The 20485-nt window shown below is 43.2% G+C and overlaps 1 protein-coding gene across 5 annotated transcripts in view; it reads left to right on the forward strand.

The window, feature by feature from the left end:
* SCYL3 (SCY1 like pseudokinase 3) overlaps positions 1-20485 on the forward strand; it is a 445770-nt gene that overhangs the window by 17918 nt on the left and 407367 nt on the right. For all 5 annotated transcript variants that reach the window (XM_044301161.1, XM_044301165.1, XM_044301163.1 and 2 more), the window contains exons 2-3: positions 9585-9767; positions 10728-10841. In XM_044301161.1, the coding sequence (XP_044157096.1) occupies positions 9585-9767; positions 10728-10841 (297 nt within the window). The remainder of the gene's footprint in view (positions 1-9584; positions 9768-10727; positions 10842-20485) is intronic.

Here is a 20485-nt window from a genome sequence, read left to right on the forward strand (position 1 = left end):
ACACTTTAATCCAATATTCAAATTTAGGTCTGAAGGTGCCCAGGGGCGGCGTTCAAGCAGCCGATGCCCAGGCCCCTCTTCGCTATTCATATGAAACCCCTCCCCTTTAAACACTCAGGCCGGCCCGAGGTTCTTATTATTACCGCCTCCCTTCAGTGTGAAATCCTGCTCCGTGCATCCGAATCACGGCGCCTGCGCACACCATTACCCATTATGAGCACCGGCATCCGAGCATTTATTGCGCTGGCCCCAACATCCCGATCTAGCCAGCAGAAGTAGCCGCAGGCTAGAGTGGGATGTTGGGGCCGGCGCATGCGCAATAAACGCTCGGATGCCGATGCCCATAATGGGTAATGCTGTGTGTAGGCGCCGTGATTCGGATGCACGGCGCAGACGCGGCATTTCACACTGAAGGGAGCCGGTAATAATAAGAACCTAGGGCTGGCCTGAGTGTTTAAAGGGCAGAGGTTTCGTATGAATAGCGAAGAGGGGCCTGGGCACCGACCGCTTGAACGCCGCCCCTGGGCACCTTCAGACCTAATTTGAATATTGGATTAAAGTGTTTTTTTTTTTTAAGGAAATAAGTGACTGACAGCTAAACAGTAAGTAGCATTCACATATGGGTACTATAATGCTGAGAATGGTGTTAGTGTTCAAAAACGGTCAGTATAGGTGATAGTCTCCCTTTAACCACTTCAGCCCCGCTAGCTGAAACCCCCTTCATGACCAGAGCACTTTTTACACTTCGTCACTACACTACTTTCACCGTTTATCGCTCGGTCATGCAACTTACCACCCAAATGAATTTTACCTCCTTTTCTTCTCACTAATAGAGCTTTCATTTGGTGGTATTTCATTGCTGCTGACATTTTTACTTTTTTTGTTATTAATCGAAATGTAACGATTTTTTTGCAAAAAAAATGCCATTTTTCACTTTCAGCTGTAAAATTTTGCAAAAAAAAACGACATCCATATATAAATTTTTCTCAAAATGTATAGTTCTACATGTCTTTGATAAAAAAAAAAAAATGTTTGGGCAAAAAAAAAATGGTTTGGGTAAAAGTTATAGCGTTTACAAACTATGGTACAAAAATGTGAATTTCCGCTTTTTGAAGCAGCTCTGACTTTCTGAGCACCTGTCATGTTTCCTGAGGTTCTACAATGCCCAAACAGTAGAAAAAACCCACAAATGACCCCATTTCGGAAAGTAGACACCCTAAGGTATTCGCTGATGGGCATAGTGAGTTCATAGAACTTTTTATTTTTTGTCACAAGTTAGCGGAAAATGATGATGATTTTTTTTTTTTTCTTACAAAGTCTCATTCCACTAACTGGCGAGTTCCTAGAATTTTTTATTTTTTGTCGCATGTTAGTGGAATATGAGACTTTGTAAGGAAAAAAGAAAAATCATCATTTTCCGCTAACTTGTGACAAAAAATAAAAAATTCTAGGAACTCGCCGTGCTTCTCACAGAATACCTTGGGGTGTTTTTCTTTCCAAAATGGGGTCACTTGTGGTGTAGTTATAGTGCCCTGGCAATTTAGGGGCCCAAATGTGTGAGAAGTACCTTGCAATCAAAATCTGTAAAAAATGGCCTGTGAAATCCGAAAGGTGCTCTTTGGAATATGTGCCCCTTTTATGCAGGTATTGCTCTCTGTCACTACAGTCAATCTAGGGCTGCAACGATTAATCAATAATATTCGATAACGGGATTCGTTGTTGACTATTCCCGTTATCGAATAATCGTCCAATTTGTTGCTGAGCGGGCAGCAGCGTGTAAAACTTACTAGCACACTTCGTAGGAGGCCGAGCGGCGGCAGCGTCACTCGCTACGTCACGCGCCTGCTCCTCCCACTTTACGTCATGCGCCTGCACCTTCATTCATAAAGTGGGAGGAGCAGGCGCATGACTTAGTAAGTGACGTTGCTGCCGCTGCCCGTCCAACTGCCCAGCCTCCTGCCTCCTGCGATAGTTTTAATACTAGTAAGTTAGGGTCTGGAGTGACTTTGCACTATAAGTAGTTTAACATCCCCTACTTGATAGATATGATTAGGTAAGCGGGGCCCAGTGTAATAGAATACAGTGACTGCACCAGGCCCCGCTGTTATTACAAAACCAAAATGCCAGTCCCCACCCCTGTATTGGGGGTGATTCACAATCACTACACAGGGACACTGTTATGGGGGGGATCTTTGGATGAAACATATGTGTCATCCACAGATTCCCTTCCCCCCCATAACAGTGCCATCCACAGATGCCCCCATAACAATGCCAGCCATCCAAAGATCCCCCCCATAACAGTGCCATCCACAGATGCCCCATAACAGTGCCATGATTGCTATCCACAGATGCCCCCCATAACAGTGCCATCCGGCCGATATTCAGGATTTTGCACGTTTAACTTGGCTAGATAATCAGGATAATATTAGTAGGGAGGAGTACGAGTCTTGGAGATTAAATGTGCAATAAATTATAAGCTGTACGTCCACACCGTCGGAACGTCTCTTCTCTGCCACAGGTAACATAGCGTGTAAGAAGTTTCAAATAATTATTAGCTGCAGCCCTAAGTCAGTCCCTAGTCTGGACATCTGCTTAGTGCTCATGGAATATGTTCATTATGTTATAATCTCCTGATACCTGTACGCCCATTTTATTAGCGATTCCCAATACACAAGAGGGGCCCGATTGGGTTTTAATAATAGTAGCCAGTAGGGATCGACCGATATTGATTTTTTAGGGCCGATACCGATAATTTGTGAACTTTCAGGCCGATAGCCGATAATTTATACTGATATATTCTGGGAATTTTCATTTTTGAAAAAAAATTAAAAAAATTCCTACACAAATATGTTTATTGGTAACGTGTAGTGTGTGTGTTTTTTTTTTTTATATATATATGCAGAGAATCGGACAGCACTCCAAGACTTGAAAAAAGTAGAAATCTTTATTCACCCATGTGAAAAATAATTGCAACGTTTCAGCTCACAATCGAGCCTTTCTCAAGCAATGAAACACAAGACTGTGCATGTCTTATACAGCTTTTTCAAAAATCAGACAACCAATGAATTTTACAAATCAAGACATGTGACTGGTGAACATGTGAAAGTAGTTCACCTCATTAGATCATGTGAACAATTACTTATGCAAAGTACCATACTGCTGGATACACAGGGATGTGTCCATTAGTGTTGTATCCAAGCTTGTAACATTTAAATAATGTATACTACAAAGTGCATATGTGCATAAATAAAGTGCATGAAGATACAAAAAAATTAAATCATGTATTAATGTTTAAAATCATACACCACAGAGGCTGAGGGAAAACAGTGAAGGTTTGATCATGTTCGACAAAACCGCATGTTCATGTGAATACTGGCCAAAAACAGCCCTGTTAACTAATACTGTCAAAACCACAGCATGTCAAAGACAAACCTCCACCCACAGTGTGCGCTCGCAACTGCGCTCCAATATATCCTCGGCAGCCAGATATCATACTTTTGCCGTGTGGGAGCTATTGCATACGCACAATGTGACATTATTAAAGGCATCGTCTTTGTAGCAAGGCGCTTGACACTGTACATGCTTCACTGTCAGGACCAATCAGAGAGGGATCCAACCTTCCGGGTAGATCAACCCCTCCAAAGTTCGAGCATGCTGGATTGTAGATCATGTACCTCCCCCCAGGAGAGGGGGCAATCGAATAAAAATATTGAAAAACAAAGAAATGTGGTGGATCTACACTTTAGATAGCCTAAAACCTAAAGGGTTAAATGTGGAATACAATCCTGGATGCTTCTAGATTACTGTTTGCCTGATATCCCACTCTTTATGCTTTCTGGCATGATCCCTGTTGTGATGATGGAATTTAGATAAGATTCACAAGCATATGTAATTTTCTCTTATTTGTTTTTTAGACACCACACAGACTGATGCGGAAACAGTGAACATAGAAGTCTGGATACATGCGACAGCTTGTGATGTTCTATGTGTATGAATTGAACTGGATAGAATTTTTTCTGTTACTGCATCCACGATGTGTCAAAACCAATTTTCTGCTATCAAGTGATTTATATGGGAGATCCCCATTACACTGTCTATGGACCGTTATAATGGGACGGTTCGGGGTGCACTACATTTGCATGTGGTGTCCCCCTTACCTGACCATAACTTTGGAGGGGTTGATCTACCCGGAAGGTTGGATCCCTCTCTGATTGGTCCTGACAGTGAAGCATATACAGTGTCAAGCGCCTTGCTACAAAGACGATGCCTTTAATAATGTCACATTGTGCGTATGCAATAGCTCCCACACGGCAAAAGTATGATATCTGGCTGCCGAGGATATATTGGAGCGCAGTTGCGAGCGCACACTGTGGGTGGAGGTTTGTCTTTGACATGCTGTGGTTTTGACAGTATTAGTTAACAGGGCTGTTTTTGGTCAGTATTCACATGAACATGCGGTTTTGTCGAACATGATCAAACCTTCACTGTTTTCCCTCAGCCTCTGTGGTGTATGATTTTAAACATTAATACATGATTTAATTTTTTTGTATCTTCATGCACTTTATTTATGCACATATGCACTTTGTAGTATACATTATTTAAATGTTACAAGCTTGGATACAACACTAATGGACACATCCCTGTGTATCCAGCAGTATGGTACTTTGCATAAGTAATTGTTCACATGATCTAATGAGGTGAACTACTTTCACATGTTCACCAGTCACATGTCTTGATTTGTAAAATTCATTGGTTGTCTGATTTTTGAAAAAGCTGTATAAGACATGCACAGTCTTGTGTTTCATTGCTTGAGAAAGGCTCGATTGTGAGCTGAAACGTTGCAATTATTTTTCACATGGGTGAATAAAGATTTCTACTTTTTTCAAGTCTTGGAGTGCTGTCCGATTCTCTGCATATATTACAAGGTGGAAAGCTCATTCCTTTGGACATAGCACCTGAGCCAACAGACTGGTGCCGCCAAATCTCCTTTTCCGCTATATATATATATATATATATATATATATATATATATATATATATATATATATATATATATAAAAATTTTGTTGTAAATCTTTTCTTTTTCATTCATACTTACTTACTATTTTGGTGTTTTTTACTTTTTTTTTTTTAAACTAACTTTTAGCCCCCTTAGGGTCTAGAACCCTTGTCCTACTCATCCTGATAGATCTATATCCGGGTGAATAGGAGCTCACACTGTCCCTGCTGCTCTGTGCTTTGTGCACACAGCAGCATGGAGCTTACCATGGCAGCCAGGGCTTCAATAACGTCTTGGCTGCCATGGTAACCGATCGGAGCCCCAGGCTTACACTGCTGGGGCTCCGATCGGAGGGGAAAGGGGACCCTGTGGCCACTGCCACCAATGATTAATACTGGGGAGGGGGGGCACACTGCACCACCAATGTTTTTAATACTGGGGTGGGGGAGGGGGTCGCACTGCGCCAACAATGATTAATATTGGGGGGGGGGGGGGCGCACTGCGCCACCAATGATTAGTACAGGGGGGCTCCCCCTGTGCTGCTGCTGCCGACAATGGGAGGAAGGAGGACAAGAGAAGGGGAGGGGCTGTGGTCACTGCGCCACCAAAGAGAAATCTCTCATTAATTCATATACAGGAGGTGGGAGCTGGCTGCAGAATCACATAGCCGGCTCCCGACCTCTATGAGCGGTAGCGGCACCTGAGGGGTTAACTACCGCAGATCGCAGCTACCTCTCATAGAGGTCGGGAGCCAGCTCCCACCTCCTGTATATGAATGAATGAGAGGGTTATCTTCATTGGTGGCACAGTGACCACAGCCCCTCCCCTTCTCTTGTCCTCCTTCCTCTCATTGGCGGCAGCAGCAGCACAGGGGGAGGGAGACACTGCTTCCTTCTCCCCTGTGCTGCTGAGGGAACACTGAGAGCTCTGACAGCAGCGCGATCTGTGTTCCCAATAAGTTATCGGAATATTGGCAAAATAGATGCCGATAATGTGCAAAATCCTGAATATCGGTAAAACCGATAATCGGTCGATCCCTAGTAGCTTGTAGGTGACTCGTACATTCCCCTTTCATAAAATAATGTTGAGTCTTAAAAAATTGTTTGTCCCCAGTTCTACTAATCACAAGTTCCTTCAGTAGATTTTGCGCCTCTGTCCAGTGCAAGGAATTTTGTAAAACAAAGTTTATTATAGCCCGAAATTAGCCATTTGAAGTGTTTGAACCAATTTCTGCAGTATGAGAGATTTTGTATAGAGTCCATCAAGTCAGCAGTGAACAATCTCTTCCTGTTTTGCTTTATGACCACAATAGACCTGAGGGATGCGTAGTATCATTTCCCCACTCATCCAAGCCACCAGAGGTTCCTGAGGGTAGCAGTTCGCTTAGAAGGGGAAATTCTGCATCTTCAATTCCGAACATTACCCTTAAGCCTCGCTCAAGCTCCGAGGGTTTTCACAAAGATTGTTTCGGAAATGATGGCCCATGTCATGGAGAAAGAGATCATCATTATACCTTACCTAGATGATTTTCTGCTGGTGGCCAGGTCAAGCCAGATTCTTCAGGGTCAGATTGCCAGGTGTAGAGAAGTTCTAGAGAAGCTGGGATGGGAGATAAACCTAGAAAAATCCAGCTTATGCTTAGGCCAGAGATGCAGTGTCCTAGGAATGATTTTGGACTCCAGTTCCCAGAAGTGCCTGCTACCTCTGCAAAAAGCTTTACTAATCAGATCAAGAGTTCAGCTTCTTCTCTTGTCTCCGTCAGTCACTATAAGAGAGGCCATGTCGGTACTGGGTCTCATGACAGCCACTGTTCCAGGGGTGGAATGGGCCCAAAACCATTCAAGGCTTCTTCAGCTTCAGATCCTGCGTGATTGGGACAGAAGTCTCCCCTCTCTGGATTCTGAGATATCTCCATCCTCTCAGACCTTTTAGATTCCTGGATGGTGGATGGATCTAAAAAATCTAGAAAGAGGAGTTCCTTGGACCAGGTAGGCGGTTCTCCCCTTAACCACAGATGCAAACCCATCTGGTTTGGGAGCCCATATGGGGTCCCTGTTATTGCAGGGGATTTGGGACAGCAGATCTCTGTCCTATTCGCACTATTTCAGGGAATTGGATGCAATCAGGATAGCCTTAGTACAGAGTCTCCCGACAATCAGAGGCAGGAATGTAAGGGTCTATTCGGACAACACAACAGCAGTGGACTATATCAACCGGCAGGGCTCAGGGCCTAATGTTTCTCTTCCGTCAGATTTTCAGCCTAGCAGAAGCCTCTCTATTATCTCTTTCTGAAGTACATCTAAGGGGTTCGGACATTTGTGAAAGCGGACTTCCTCAGTCGTCCTCAACTATTCCAGGGAGAGTGGTCCTTAGATCAGGGATTTTTCGATGATGTGGAAGCATTATGGGGTACTCCAGAGATCGTTCTGGAGTAGGTAGAAGTCGTCTTTTCCCTTTCTCCGGTGGAGCATCCGAGAGCTGTGGATGCGCTGGCTTACTCTTGGAGGCAGGGCCTTCTGTATGCCTTTCCCCCATTAAAAATGCTACCAAGAGTCCTCAAAAAAATCAGAGCGGAGGAGGCCACGGTAATAGTTATAGCTCCTTTTTGGCCTAGAAGGGTGTGGTTTTCCTGGCTCCACAAGATGTAGATAGCAACGCCATGGGGGCTTCCAGAATCACAGAAGCTTCTGTCCCAGGGTCCTATTTTTTTATTTTTTTTAACCCAGTGGTGAAGAATCTGCACCTGACTGCCAGGTTATTGAGAGGGAGATTTGAAAGAAAAGAGTTTCATCCTTGGATTAGAAGGTTTATAACAGTGTCTAAATTGTTCCCGGCTTAAAAATAGAACACCCCCCGCCGTCCCAGGATTTAAATTTGGTCTTCTCCTCTCTCACGTCAGACCCTTTCGAGCCTATTGATGAAATCTCCCTAAAACTTGCTTTCCTTCTGGCCATTACTTCGGCTAGAAGAGTTAGTTAGATTTCTGCTCTTTAAATTGACCCTCCCTATTTCGTGATCCTGGAAGATCGGGTAGTGATTTCTCCTGATCCTTCTTTTTTTACCAAAAGTCTCTTCACAGTTTCACTGTTCTAAGGAGATAGTGTTGCCTTTCTTCTGTACTTCCCCTAAAAATAAAAAGGAATCAGAGTACCACTGTCTAGACATTAGGAGATGTATTTTGCAATATCTTAAGGTCACTCAGCCTTGGAGATCCTCTTCACGTCTGCTGATTTTGTTCCAGGGAGCAAAGAAGGGATCTGCAGCCTCTTCTCACACTATTGCTAGGTGGATTAGACAGGCCATTCCCTTAGCCTACTTTTCTAAGGGGATTGATCCACCCTTTGGGTTTGGGGCTCACTCTACGAGATCAGTCTCCACATCTTGGGCAGAGAGAGCTTCTGCCTATATAGCTACCTGGAGTTCTCCACATAAGTTTTTTAGGCACTATAAACTACAGTTACCTTCTAATGAAGGTCTTACCTTTGGTCGTAAAGTGGTCCCACCCTAGACAAATTCTTGCCTATTCTGGTTTTCTTTGAACCTATGACAGCACCCGGTTAATTTCCAACCCTAATATAAAATTTGTATAGCGATGTGTGTATGTGTATAAAAAAAAAGTGTGTGTGTGTGTGTGTGTGTGTGTGTGTGTGTATATATATATATATATATATATTATATGATTAGGTTGTTAAGATGTTATATTACTTAGTTCCTGAGAAAAGGACTGAAGATAGAGGGGATCATCCCTCTTTTAAAAGGCGGATCTGGTTCCTGTCCTAAAGGAGGTGGATGACGTCTCTCCAAGGGTGCTCTCATAGGTTCAAAGAAAACCGATTACCGGTAAGTGTAATCCAATATTTCTCAAAGCGCGCTCTTGAAAAGACATTCCTGATGTAGCAGGATGAAATATGGTACTAAACTTTAGGTGTCCATTCACACTTCCGTGGAACGGATCCGGACCCATTTATTTTCAATGGGGCTGGAAAAGATGCGGACAACGCACTTTCATTCCGCATCCGCACTTCTGTTCCGCAAAAAATAGAACGTGTCCTATTTTTGTCCAGACATGGACAAGAAAAGGCATTTCTATTAAACTGCCGGCCATGTGCGGTCCGCAAAATGCGGAACGTACATGGCTGGTGTTCGTGTTATGCGGATCCGCAATTTGTGGACTGCAAAACACTTGCGGACGTGTGAATGGACCCTAAAGGAAGTCTGTCACCAAAACCTTTTTTTTTTCTGCAAGTGTAAACCAGATGGCAACACATACCCATTTTATAATCCGTTTTTCTTTTTCTTATTGTAGATGGTTTTTAGTCTATTTCCTGAGCATGATTATAGGGGCTGCCATCTTGCCTGAGCTGTTCTTAACAGCATTTAGAAAGCATTATGGTCCATGTGTTCAAATGTAGTTTAAACAATAGATCATTTTCTGATGACACATTCCCTTTAAAAGGCCATGACCTAAAGGTGCAAAATGTACAAATGAAAGTAATTGCATTTTTTGCATGCTTAGAAGGGGTTAATGCTTAATTTTTTTTAAATATTTTATTTTTTTCCTTTTTGTCCATTCTGTCTTTCAAAGCATTTGAAAACCTTACGTCATCCATGTCTTCTGCGATTTTTGTCATGTACTATGGAGGATGGTATCTACCTTGTGACTGAGCGGGTGCAGCCTGTGGAAATGCACCTCCAGAAACTTTCGGCTAATGAAATCTGTGCTGGTATCTATGATATTCTTCAAGCTATAGTATTTCTACATGAAAGGGTAAATACCTACTTTCAGATTTTTTTTTTTTTTTTTTTTTTTTTTTTTTTTTTTAATGTTCCTAATTGAAGCTGAATTTAATGGTATGTAAAACGGAATATCTTGTTAAAACAAAATAATATTGTAGTAGTTTATGATGAACACTTTCTCAGAATGGGAGTGCTTAAAGGGGTTATCCCACAAAAAGTATTCACAGGATAAGGGCCCATGCACACGACCGTATGCCCTCTAAGACGTACGGTCCGCGAGCGGGCCTTATGTCCCAGAGCAGCATATGAGTGCAGGACAGTAGTCTCATGGACGCCCGAAGCGCACAGTGTTATAGTAACCTATGATGCTGTACGCTCCCGTGCACATGATCAATACTGCTCTGGGACATATGGCCCGCTCACGAGCCGTATGTCTCAGAGGGCAAACGGTCCTGCACATGGGCCCTAAATAAACATCCCCAGCGATCCCAATCCCCAAGTCCTCTCTCTGAATGAAGTGGTAACATGCATCTCAATCCACTGCAACATTCACTTCTATGGGAATTCTGGAGAGCTGTCTCTGCCAGCCCTATAGAAACCTCCTTCTAAGGGTCAGTGGGGTGGTCCCAGTGGTTGGATCCTCGCAATCCGATTGTGCTAAGTCTTTACGCTATCCCCAACTCACAGGATTCATTCTCTATTGGACTGCCAGAAATTATCAATAGCTGTGCTCTGCTATCTCTGGCAGTCCCATAGAGAATGCATGGAGCAGCAAGGTGCATGTGCGGCCTGCTGCTCCATCAAATGAGAGAATGGGACCACTGTTCTCAGAATCGGTGCTTTTTCCAGTGTAGGACCACCACAAATGAGTTAGTTATCCCTGTCCTGTTGGAATGAATAACTGTTGGCCCTGTATGTAAATTGCCTCCTTTTTTTAATTCCTTTTAATAAGTTCATTGTTATTATGGTAGTAATTTTCTATTCCATACAGGGAAAGGTTTCTCATAACAACATTTGCTTGTCTTCTGTGTTTGTAAGTGAAGACGGACATTGGAAATTGGGTGGAATGGAAATGGTCTGTAAACTGACAGAGGTGGTTCCAGAGGTGAGAGAAATGTTCAAGAATATGTGCCAAAGATTAATATAAAGGTGTCTCACACTTCGACTCACTGTCTTTGTTTTTTTATTGAAGTGACAACCCCTTTAGAAAATACAATTTATTATGTAGCAGGTTAATACAAGGCACTTACTAATGTATTGTTATCAATATTGCTTCCTTTGCTGACTGAATTCACGTTTCCATCACATTATACACCACTCATTTCCATGGTTATGACCACTCTCTAATCCATCAGTAGTGGTCATGCTTGCACACTATAGAAAAAAGGATCAGCCTATGTGAGCTCCCATGGTCCCGGCCCCCAGAGAGGCCTGCACTTTATCCTAAAGTGTGCAAGCACGATCACTGCTGATTGATTGAAGGGTAGTCATAACCATGGAAACGAGAAGCCAGTAATATGGATAATAACAATACATTAGTAAGTGGCTTATAGTAACTTTCGCTACATGAAAAATGCCACTTGCTGAAGTGACACAAGCCCTTAAAATTTTCCTTTTTATATATTTTTTGGGATATAACTTTTCAAAGTCACATCATATATTCTACTTCTTATCCTGGCTCTTGTCAGGACATGTCAGCAGATTTGTACATGTGCACATGGCACCTGAAGGCATTTGTGTTGGTCCCATGTTCATATATGCCTGCATTGCTGAAAAAAATAATGTATTAATATATATGCAAATGAGCCTCTAGAAGCAACAAGGGCATTGCCATTACTACTAGAGGCTCAGCTTTCTCTGCAACTGCCACGCTCGCTACACTTTAATAGGGCCAGATGTGATGATTTTTTTACTGCCTGGCCCTGTCAAAGATGAGAGGTCGCAGCCTTTTCTGAGAGAGCAGAGCCTCTAGGTATAACTTTAACGCCCTTTTTCTCTTAGAGGCTCATTAGCGTATATTTAACCCCTTAACGCATAATGCCATACTTGTACGCATTATGTGCCTACAGTTCTATGGAGCGGGCTGCTGCGGTGAGCCCTCTCCACACATGGCGGGTATTGGGTGTATGATACAGCTGGCACCCAGCTGCAATTATGGGGAGCTGCGATTGCACCAAACCTTTTCATTTAGCACCTCAGATGCCGAATACAAAGCTGATTGTCGGCATCTGTGAGGTAGGGCAGAGGAATGCGGCTCCCTCTACCTTCTGATCAGACGTCCACAATTTCACTGCCGGAGCTTTGATCAGTTACCATGGTAGCCTGGGCACTGCTGAAGCTTCTCAGGCCTGCCTTGGTAAGCTCCCTGCTAAGCTGTGCCTGAGACACGGTTCAGCGGGGAGGGTGTCAGAATCCTGTTCACCCTAATAGATCTCGGCTTTGAGGTGCTAAATGAAAAGGTTCGGTGCGATCGCAGCTCCCCTTCATTGCGGTTGGGTGCCAGCTGTATTATACACCCTAATAGATCTCTATTGGGGTGAATGGAAAAAGATCAAAACAACCCAGGTTGTGGAGTGAATGCTATAATAAAAATGAAAAACAAGCTATTTGCCATTTTTTTCAATTCCCCCCCCACCCCCAAAAAATGCTAATAACTGTTATCAAAAAGTCGTACATACCACAGAAATGGTACCAATAAAAACTACAGTTCTTTACGCAAACAAACAAGCCCTCATACAGCTCTATAGACCGAAATATAAAAAAGTTGTGGCTGTCAGAAAATGGCAATGCAAAGAACATTTAGATTTATTTTTTTCAAAGTAATAAAATAATTAAAAACTATATGTTTGGTATTGCGTCATGTCATTTTTTAATATACAATGAACGCCATGATGTCAAAATGGTCGAACTAAAAAATGTGAAAAATGAATACAAAAGTTGGAAAATCTCTTTAAAGGGATTGTCCCATCATAAAAAAATTTCTTTTACTTACCAGATAGGGCATAAATATCTGATCTGTGGGGGTTTGACTGTTGGTACCTTCACTGATCACAAGAATGAGGTTCTGGAGTCCCTGGTGGGAATGGAGAGCGGTAACAATGCTGCTCCATTCAACTCTATGGGACTGTCGTTTGGGCTGCGGTTGCATTACCGCCCCATTCACTCTCGAGACTCTGGCACCTCATTCTTGTGACTGGTGAGGTTCCCTAGCGAAAAGGACCCTTGTGGTCTGATAACTTCTTATGGTGGTACAACCCCTTTGAGTGCTTACACACGTGAATTGTAAGAAGCATGACTAGACTGTGTAAGTTACATTGTGGTCAGAAAGATATCACGAGTTGTTATGGAATTCAAGAGGGGCCTGGATGTATTTCTGGAGTGTAATAATATTACAGGATATAGCTACTAGAGAGGGATCGTTGATCCAGGGAGTTATTCTGATTGCCTGATTGGAGTCGGGAAGGAATTTCTTATTCCCCTAAAGTAAGGAAAATTGGCTTCTACCTCAGTTTTTTTTTTTTTTTTTTGCCTTCCTCTGGATCAACTTGCAGGATGACAGGCCGAACTGGATGGACAAATGTCTTTTTCCGGCCTTATGTACTATGTTTCTATGTATTGTAGGGAGAGATTGTTGCAACGCGAGACGTAAGGGCTCTTTCACACCTGCGTTCTTGTCTTCCGGCATAGAATTCCGTCATCGGGGCTCTATGCCAGAAGAATCCTGATCAGGATTATCCCCATGCATTCAGAATGGAGTGAAATCCGTTCAGGATGCATCAGGATGTCTTCAGTTCCGGAATGGAACGTTTTTTGGCCGGAGAAAATACCGTAGCATGCTGTGCTTTTTGCTCCGGCCAAAAATCCTGAAGACTTGCCGCAAGACCGGATCCGGAATGAATGCCCATTGAAAGGCATTGATCCGGATCCGGCCTTAAGCTAAACGGCTTTTCGGCGCATTGCCGGATGCGACGTTTAGCTTTTTCTCAATGGTTACCATGGCTGCCGGGAAGCTAAAGTCCTGGCAGCCATGGTAAAGTGTAGTGGGGAGCAGGGGAGCAGCATACTTACTGTCCGTGCGGCTCCCGGGGCGCTCCAGAGTGATGTCAGGGCGCCCCACGCACATGGATGACGTGATCGCATGGCACGTCATCCATGCGCATGGGGCGCTCTGACGTCACTCTGGAGTGCCCCGGGAGCCGCGCGGACTGTAAGTATACCGCTCCCCTGCTCCTACTATGGCAACCAGGACTTTAATAGCGTCCTGGGTGCCATAGTAACACTGAAAGCATTTTGAAGACGGATCCTTCTTCAAATGCTTTCAGTACACTTGCGTTTTTCTGGATCCGGCGTGTAATTCCGGCAAGTGGAGTACACGCCGGATCCGGACAACGCAAGTGTGAAAGAGGCCTAAGACACAGAAATTAATGTATCAGTTTTAGGGCCATCAACCCAGGCACTGTGTCCATTCATGTATTGTAACCCCTGAAACTAACCCAGTGGGACCAGGCTGTCTTAAAGATGACCTTTCATGGGTCCAAACATTATAAACTAAGTATCAGGATACGTAGGGCATAGTGCAGGGATATAACTGCACTTTAGTATTTTTTTTAATTTCTTTTATGGGGGCAGCTTCGTTTGCTCTTTGTGGCCCCCATTGTATTTTCCTGCCTAGTATGCTAATTTTAGCATCAGAGCAATGAGGAAGAGACTGCCAGGGAGAAAAAAAAATCGATCTCTGCGATTGGACAGCTCACAGTCAGGGAGAAGGAGATGCCCACGGAGAAACATTCAGTCTCCTGATACTTGGTTTATAATGTTTGGACCCATGAAAGGTCCTCTTTAAAGGAGGTGTGGTTTTTCAAATGCCATTGAGCCAATTCTTCTAGGTGGAACACACAATCAACCCTGTCTACTCATTGTGCCACCGTTGGGAGGGAATCTGATTTCCAATAAGTTAGGGATAAGTATTCTGGCTGCAGCTAGAAGATGTCTAGCCAGTACTCAGATGTTTTGGTATTTTATCTGGTGCCAGATGGAGGAGACAGGGTTCCGGTGTCATTGGAAGGTTAAGACCTGTAATTTTATTGACATGTTGTAGAATTGAGTCCCAAAAAGGGATTATAACAGGGCAGGTCCACCAAAGATGAAAATATGTGCCAGGGGAACAACCACATCTCAAGCAGCTGGGGTCATTATTGGGATTGTATTTATTAAGAGCAGCCAGGGTTAGATGCCACCTCGTCAGGATTTTATAACCATATTCTTGGATACGCACACATTTGGATGCAAGTTTGGGGGCTAGAAAAAAGGTCTGCCGTTCCTCAGGGGTGAATTTCTTTCCTAGATCTGTTTCCCAAGCCTGAAGGAAAAGGAGTATATTGTCAGGATTTGGGTGCAGAATGTTTTTACATGTCTGTGATATCGCCTTTTTAGGTGTGTTATTTTGGGAGAGAGAGGTTTCAAACCAGGTTAATGACCTGGTAAGATCCATGGCATTCTTCAACTGTTTAAAGGAGAGGAGCTTATTATATAATAGTGGGGAAAGGGGTGGACAATTCAGTATATTTTGAAGATTGAGAATTGAGGGGAAGGTATCTTTGACTAGCAAGGTATCAATGGGTGAGGAGTTATTTCAGACAGAAATTGGGATACTGCTATTCTCATGTTGATCAAAGCCTAACAGTCTATCTCTTATTTGCATGAGAGGGAAAGGGAAAGGCATGCATTTGTCTGCATTTGTTTGAGACTGGGGAGGAGTAAAGTGTAAAAGAAGGCAGGGCAGCCTGGGCACCTACATACTGAATGCCGCCCCTGGGCACTTGCAAGTGCTCATTTGCATATGAATTAAACGTCGTTTTTTCTTTAGACTTGCACCAGCAGGAAAAAGAACAAAGGTACCGTTACAATCCTGTATAAGTGTGCTACAGATTGACCAACCTATAAGAAAAAACTCACATATAATGTATAGATTACACTGGGGTCTAGTATAATATACTGAGCCAACCCAAAAACAGAACCAATAACCCCAAAGAAAGTGGGAGACACACACATAAAATATATGTAATTTATTGAGACATGATCACATAACAAACAATATATGAAACAAAAGGCACAAGTGTACAGGAGGGGGGGAGACTTCATGTAAGGAGGTCAGATACAACCTCTCTCCCAAACACCCAACTGGCAGGGAAAAAGATGTCACAGCCCTAGGTATACATCAGCATGAAAATTGTGAGAACTTTAGGTTCACTCAAAGTAACAATGGCTATGTGCATATCTTATGCGGCCATCCCAGGCTTTTGGGTGGGCTAGTTTGCCTTGTGCTATTTGTACATTTTTTCATTTATCTTTCTGTGCATGCAACATACATACCAGTACATGTCACTTTGAGTGAACCTACAGTTCTCACAATTTTCATGCTGATGTATACCTAGGGTTGTGACATCTTTTTCCCTGCCAGTTGGGTGTTTGGGAGAGAGGTTGTATCTGACCTCCTTACATGAGGTCTCGCCCCCCTCCTGTACACTTGTGCCTTTTGTTTCATATATTGTTTGTTATGTGATCATGCTTTTATTTGAGGAGCACTGCTCTAAAGAGACCCATAGTTTATGAGGGGGTTTACAGTATCAATTAATAATTCTATTGAGGTGAACTGAATGACTGAAGGTTTTGGGGTCCGGGAGGTACATGCCTTCGGCCTTATGTGATAGCTGCAAGATCATATACCTAACGCGTGGTTTCTTATTTTTCCAGATAAACTTTGAGAATATTTTTCTAACTTCAATGAAAAATGCTCTGGGTATATAAATGGGTAGCGCTTGGAGTAGGTAGGTGATTTTTGGCCAGATCAGACATTTTGCAATATTTTTACGGCCAGACCAGGAGATATATATGGGATAGTCCATGACAAAAAGATTTGGGTTATTTTTATGGTGTAGCGTGGGGGAAATTATTCTTATATAGTTGAGATAGATTAGATGAGATATTGATCCCTAGAAACTTTATAGAGGGTTGTCCAATCAAAAGAAGAGTTGGCGCTCAAGGAGTTTGCTATAGGTTTGGGGAGGGATATACTAAGATTTCCCCATATTAAATTTGAAGTTCAAGATACTACCAAAATCTGTTAGTAATTGTTCAATAATGTGGAGAGACTCAGTTGGGTTGGTCAGTATTTAATAGTAAATCATCGGCATAGGCTGCATTTTTATGTTCTATGTTTCCCTTGTATGTTTTGGTTTGACCTAACTTTTTGAAATAGGATCTCCATTGTGATTATAAATAGAAGGGGGGCAATGGGCATCCCTGGCTGGTTCCATTAGTTATATTAATAGAGGGTGAGAGAGTGTCATTTACTAGAACTTTGGCTGTAGGGTCTTTATACATTGTAAATACTGCATCAATAAACGCGTCAGGTATATTAAATGCTGCCATGGATGCACCCAGGAATTTCCAACTGACCCTGTCGAATGCCTTCTCGGCATCTGTGCCGAGAAGAAGTAGTGGAGTGCAGGGCCGTCTTTAATATTGATTGGACCCTGGGCAAAAATTTACTTGGGCCCCCTGGATCCCGCCTTCCCACACATTAGCAGGCAATCGCGCCCTCCACCACAACACACACACAAAAAATCCACACATCTGGTAGAGTACAGTGAATGACTGTAAATACTTCCAGTTCTGAAGACTCTAGCGGCTCAGGATCAGCGCTCTGGGCAGCTGGGCTCAGGCTGGAAGTGGGCACCGCTCTGCACGAAGGCGACCAGGGCTCGGCTCACCCTAGTGTTACAGTGAACCCCAGCACCCCACAGTATGCAGTATAGCACCTTATAGTATACAGCAACCCACAGTATGCAGTATAGCACCCCACAGTATATAGTAGAGCAGTATGCACCCCACAGTATACAACACCTCACAGTATACAGTAGAGCAGTATAGCACCTCACCGTATACAGCACCCCAAACTATACACGATACAGCACCCCACACTATACAGTACAGCAGTATAGCACTCCACACTATATAGCACCTACAGTATACAGCCCCCCACAGTATACAGTACCGCAGTATAGCACTCCACAATATACAGCACCTACAGTATACAGCCCCCTCCCACAGTATACAGGCCCCCCACACAGTATACCCCACTATACAGTAGTTTACAGTATATTAGCATAACAGCCCCTGTCACCTTTTTCTGATGTAATCTTCACAAAAAAAGCTCCACAGTTAAGGGCAAACTTCTCCTGATAGGACCTGTGATGACCTCATAGCCATGTGACCAGTAATATTGCTAGGTTACTGGTCACATGGTGATGATGTCATCTAAGGTCCTAGATCCCAGCTCTCACAGTACCTGCCTGGACTCCGTGTCGGCAGGCATGGCATGGCAGTACCCCCTGTGTAGCTGACAGCCTGACACCCGGGGCAGTGGCTAGCAGGGCTCAAGAGGCAGCTGCCCTGGGCCCGGGGCAGCTGCCCCTTTTGCCCCTTGGTAAAGACAGCCCTGGTGGAGTGGATGTGAGTGTTGTGTGAGAGATTAATTGAAGAACCTGGTATGTTATCTTTGCCTTCTCTTTTTGGGATAAAGCCTACTGGTCTGGGCCTATAATGTATGGTAGGAGGGAGCATAGGCGATTGGCCAGGATTTTTGCTAAAATCTTTAAATCAACGTTAAGAAGGGAAATTGGGCGATAGTTGTCGCATAGTGCGGGGTCTTTTCCTTCTTTATGGATAATGGTTATCCTTGCTATAAGGGTCTGCTTGTGGAATGGGATCCCAATCAGCACTTCATTATAAAGTTTCTCAATATATGGTATTAAAGGATCTAGAAAGGGGTTATAATAAAAGGAAGAGAGTCCATCTGGGCCTGGACTTTTTATTTTTGTGTTTCTAATGGCATTTTTTTTCTTGTGGAGTTATTTTAGAGCATAGGTGGTTGGATTGTTCAGCAGTAAGTTTGGGTAGATTCAAAGACTTCAGAAAGGAGTCTATTGCCACATGTTTGGACCGAGTAGTTTCAGTATCCATCTGAGGATGGACGTTGCTATAAAAGTCGCTAAATTCTCGTGTTATATCTTCAGTTTTATGTAGTAAGGTGCCATATCAGTTTTTTTAAGTAGTTATGTAGGCATTGTTTTTCCTGTGCTTAATTTGAGCTAACATAAGTCTGGTAGCCGTATCTCTGTGTGCATAATGTTTATATTTGGCGTAGCGATACGACTGCTGAATCTAGATTTAGAATGTAGTTCAGTTTAATGTGCTGTGGCTAATGACTTCTTATGAAGGCCTTCTAATCGTTCAATTTTCTGTTGTAGGTCTGAAACCGTTTTTTCTGAGTTTCCGAGTATAAGCGGCTAAGGAGATAAAATATCCTCTATTGTGAGATTTATGTGCTTCCCATAACGTCTGTGTGGAGACTGTGCCGTTTTCGTTAATCTGAAAGTATTCTATAAGATGCTGTTTTATTTTGCTGATATTTTGGGCGGGATGGAGAAGGAGATCGTTAAGTCTCCATCTATATATTCTACCAGGCATAGAGGGAACCTGGTATTTAATTGTCACCGAGGGGTGGTTAGAAAGAACCTGAGATTTAATATCTGAGGCGATACAGTGTTGTATATGTGTTTGAGATAAAAATATAGTCTAATCGCTGGTAGGAGCAGTGCTGGGCAAATTTGGTTTCCAAATGTCATTAGATGATTCCCAATTTTCCCTTTCAGAAATATGTATTGGCCTTCAGGGTCTATACATTTATCTATCAATGTGAATGGGGTATGCGTACTAATTCCCATGCTGACTCCCTTGGAGGCATTATTGGTGGGTCCAGAGTGGTACCAAAATAGGTTCTATTCATGGTTGGAATATGATCTTTTTTATTAAATGGGTTTCCTGAAGAAAACAGACATCTGCCTTGTTGTTGTAAGTCGCAATATTAAGATGGGCCATAAATGTTAGCAGAAATAGTGTGGCCCATGCTGTTCAGACAGTTTTTGTCATCTGTTTCTGCTTCTGTAATGTACAGAGGGGAGGAAAGGAGAGGAAGGGTATAAAACTTGCAAACAAAGTCATTTTTCCCTTCCCCCACGACAGCACCACAGAGCGAGAAGATCCGCCCCCCAGGGACAGGAAACCTGCAGAATAAAAAGGTCGAGCCTCTCCCCAACCTTTAGTGGTTTCCTGTCCCTGGAGCAGGAGATCTGCAGTTTTCCTTTCAGGTACCGCTAGCCTAGGAGATACCAGAAATGTTCTGGAGGGCTATGTGGTAATACCTGCTGGGGTCTATCGCGCCATAGTGTTGGGCTGACAGGATCCCAGGAACCGGGTCCTCTGTTCGGTTCTTGCGGCAGGTGTGTGAGCCCCTCAGTGGAGTAAGGCCACGCAACGTTTAAAGACCAGATCCATGGGTAAGAGGAAGCAGTCCAGAGGGGTACTGAATTCCATCGCATGCAGCATGGATCCATGGAGGGTCTGCCTCATGGGAACATGTATTCCGGTGCATTCTCCAGCATGCGGCTCAAAAGAGGAAGGAGGAGCCTAGATCATGCAGCTCCCATGGCTGTGAAAGAAGGTATTCCTTATCACTCTACTTAAATTACACAGCAAATAAACAAAGAACGGAGCTCCCAGTACTGTTTATAAAAATCTTATAATTATAACATGATTAAAAAAAAAAAAAAAAAAAATATATATATATATATATATATATATATATATATATATATATATATATATAAATAAATCCGGAAAGACGAG

Source organism: Bufo gargarizans, chromosome 7, assembly GCF_014858855.1.
Source record: "Bufo gargarizans isolate SCDJY-AF-19 chromosome 7, ASM1485885v1, whole genome shotgun sequence".
Taxonomy (NCBI): domain Eukaryota; kingdom Metazoa; phylum Chordata; class Amphibia; order Anura; family Bufonidae; genus Bufo; species Bufo gargarizans.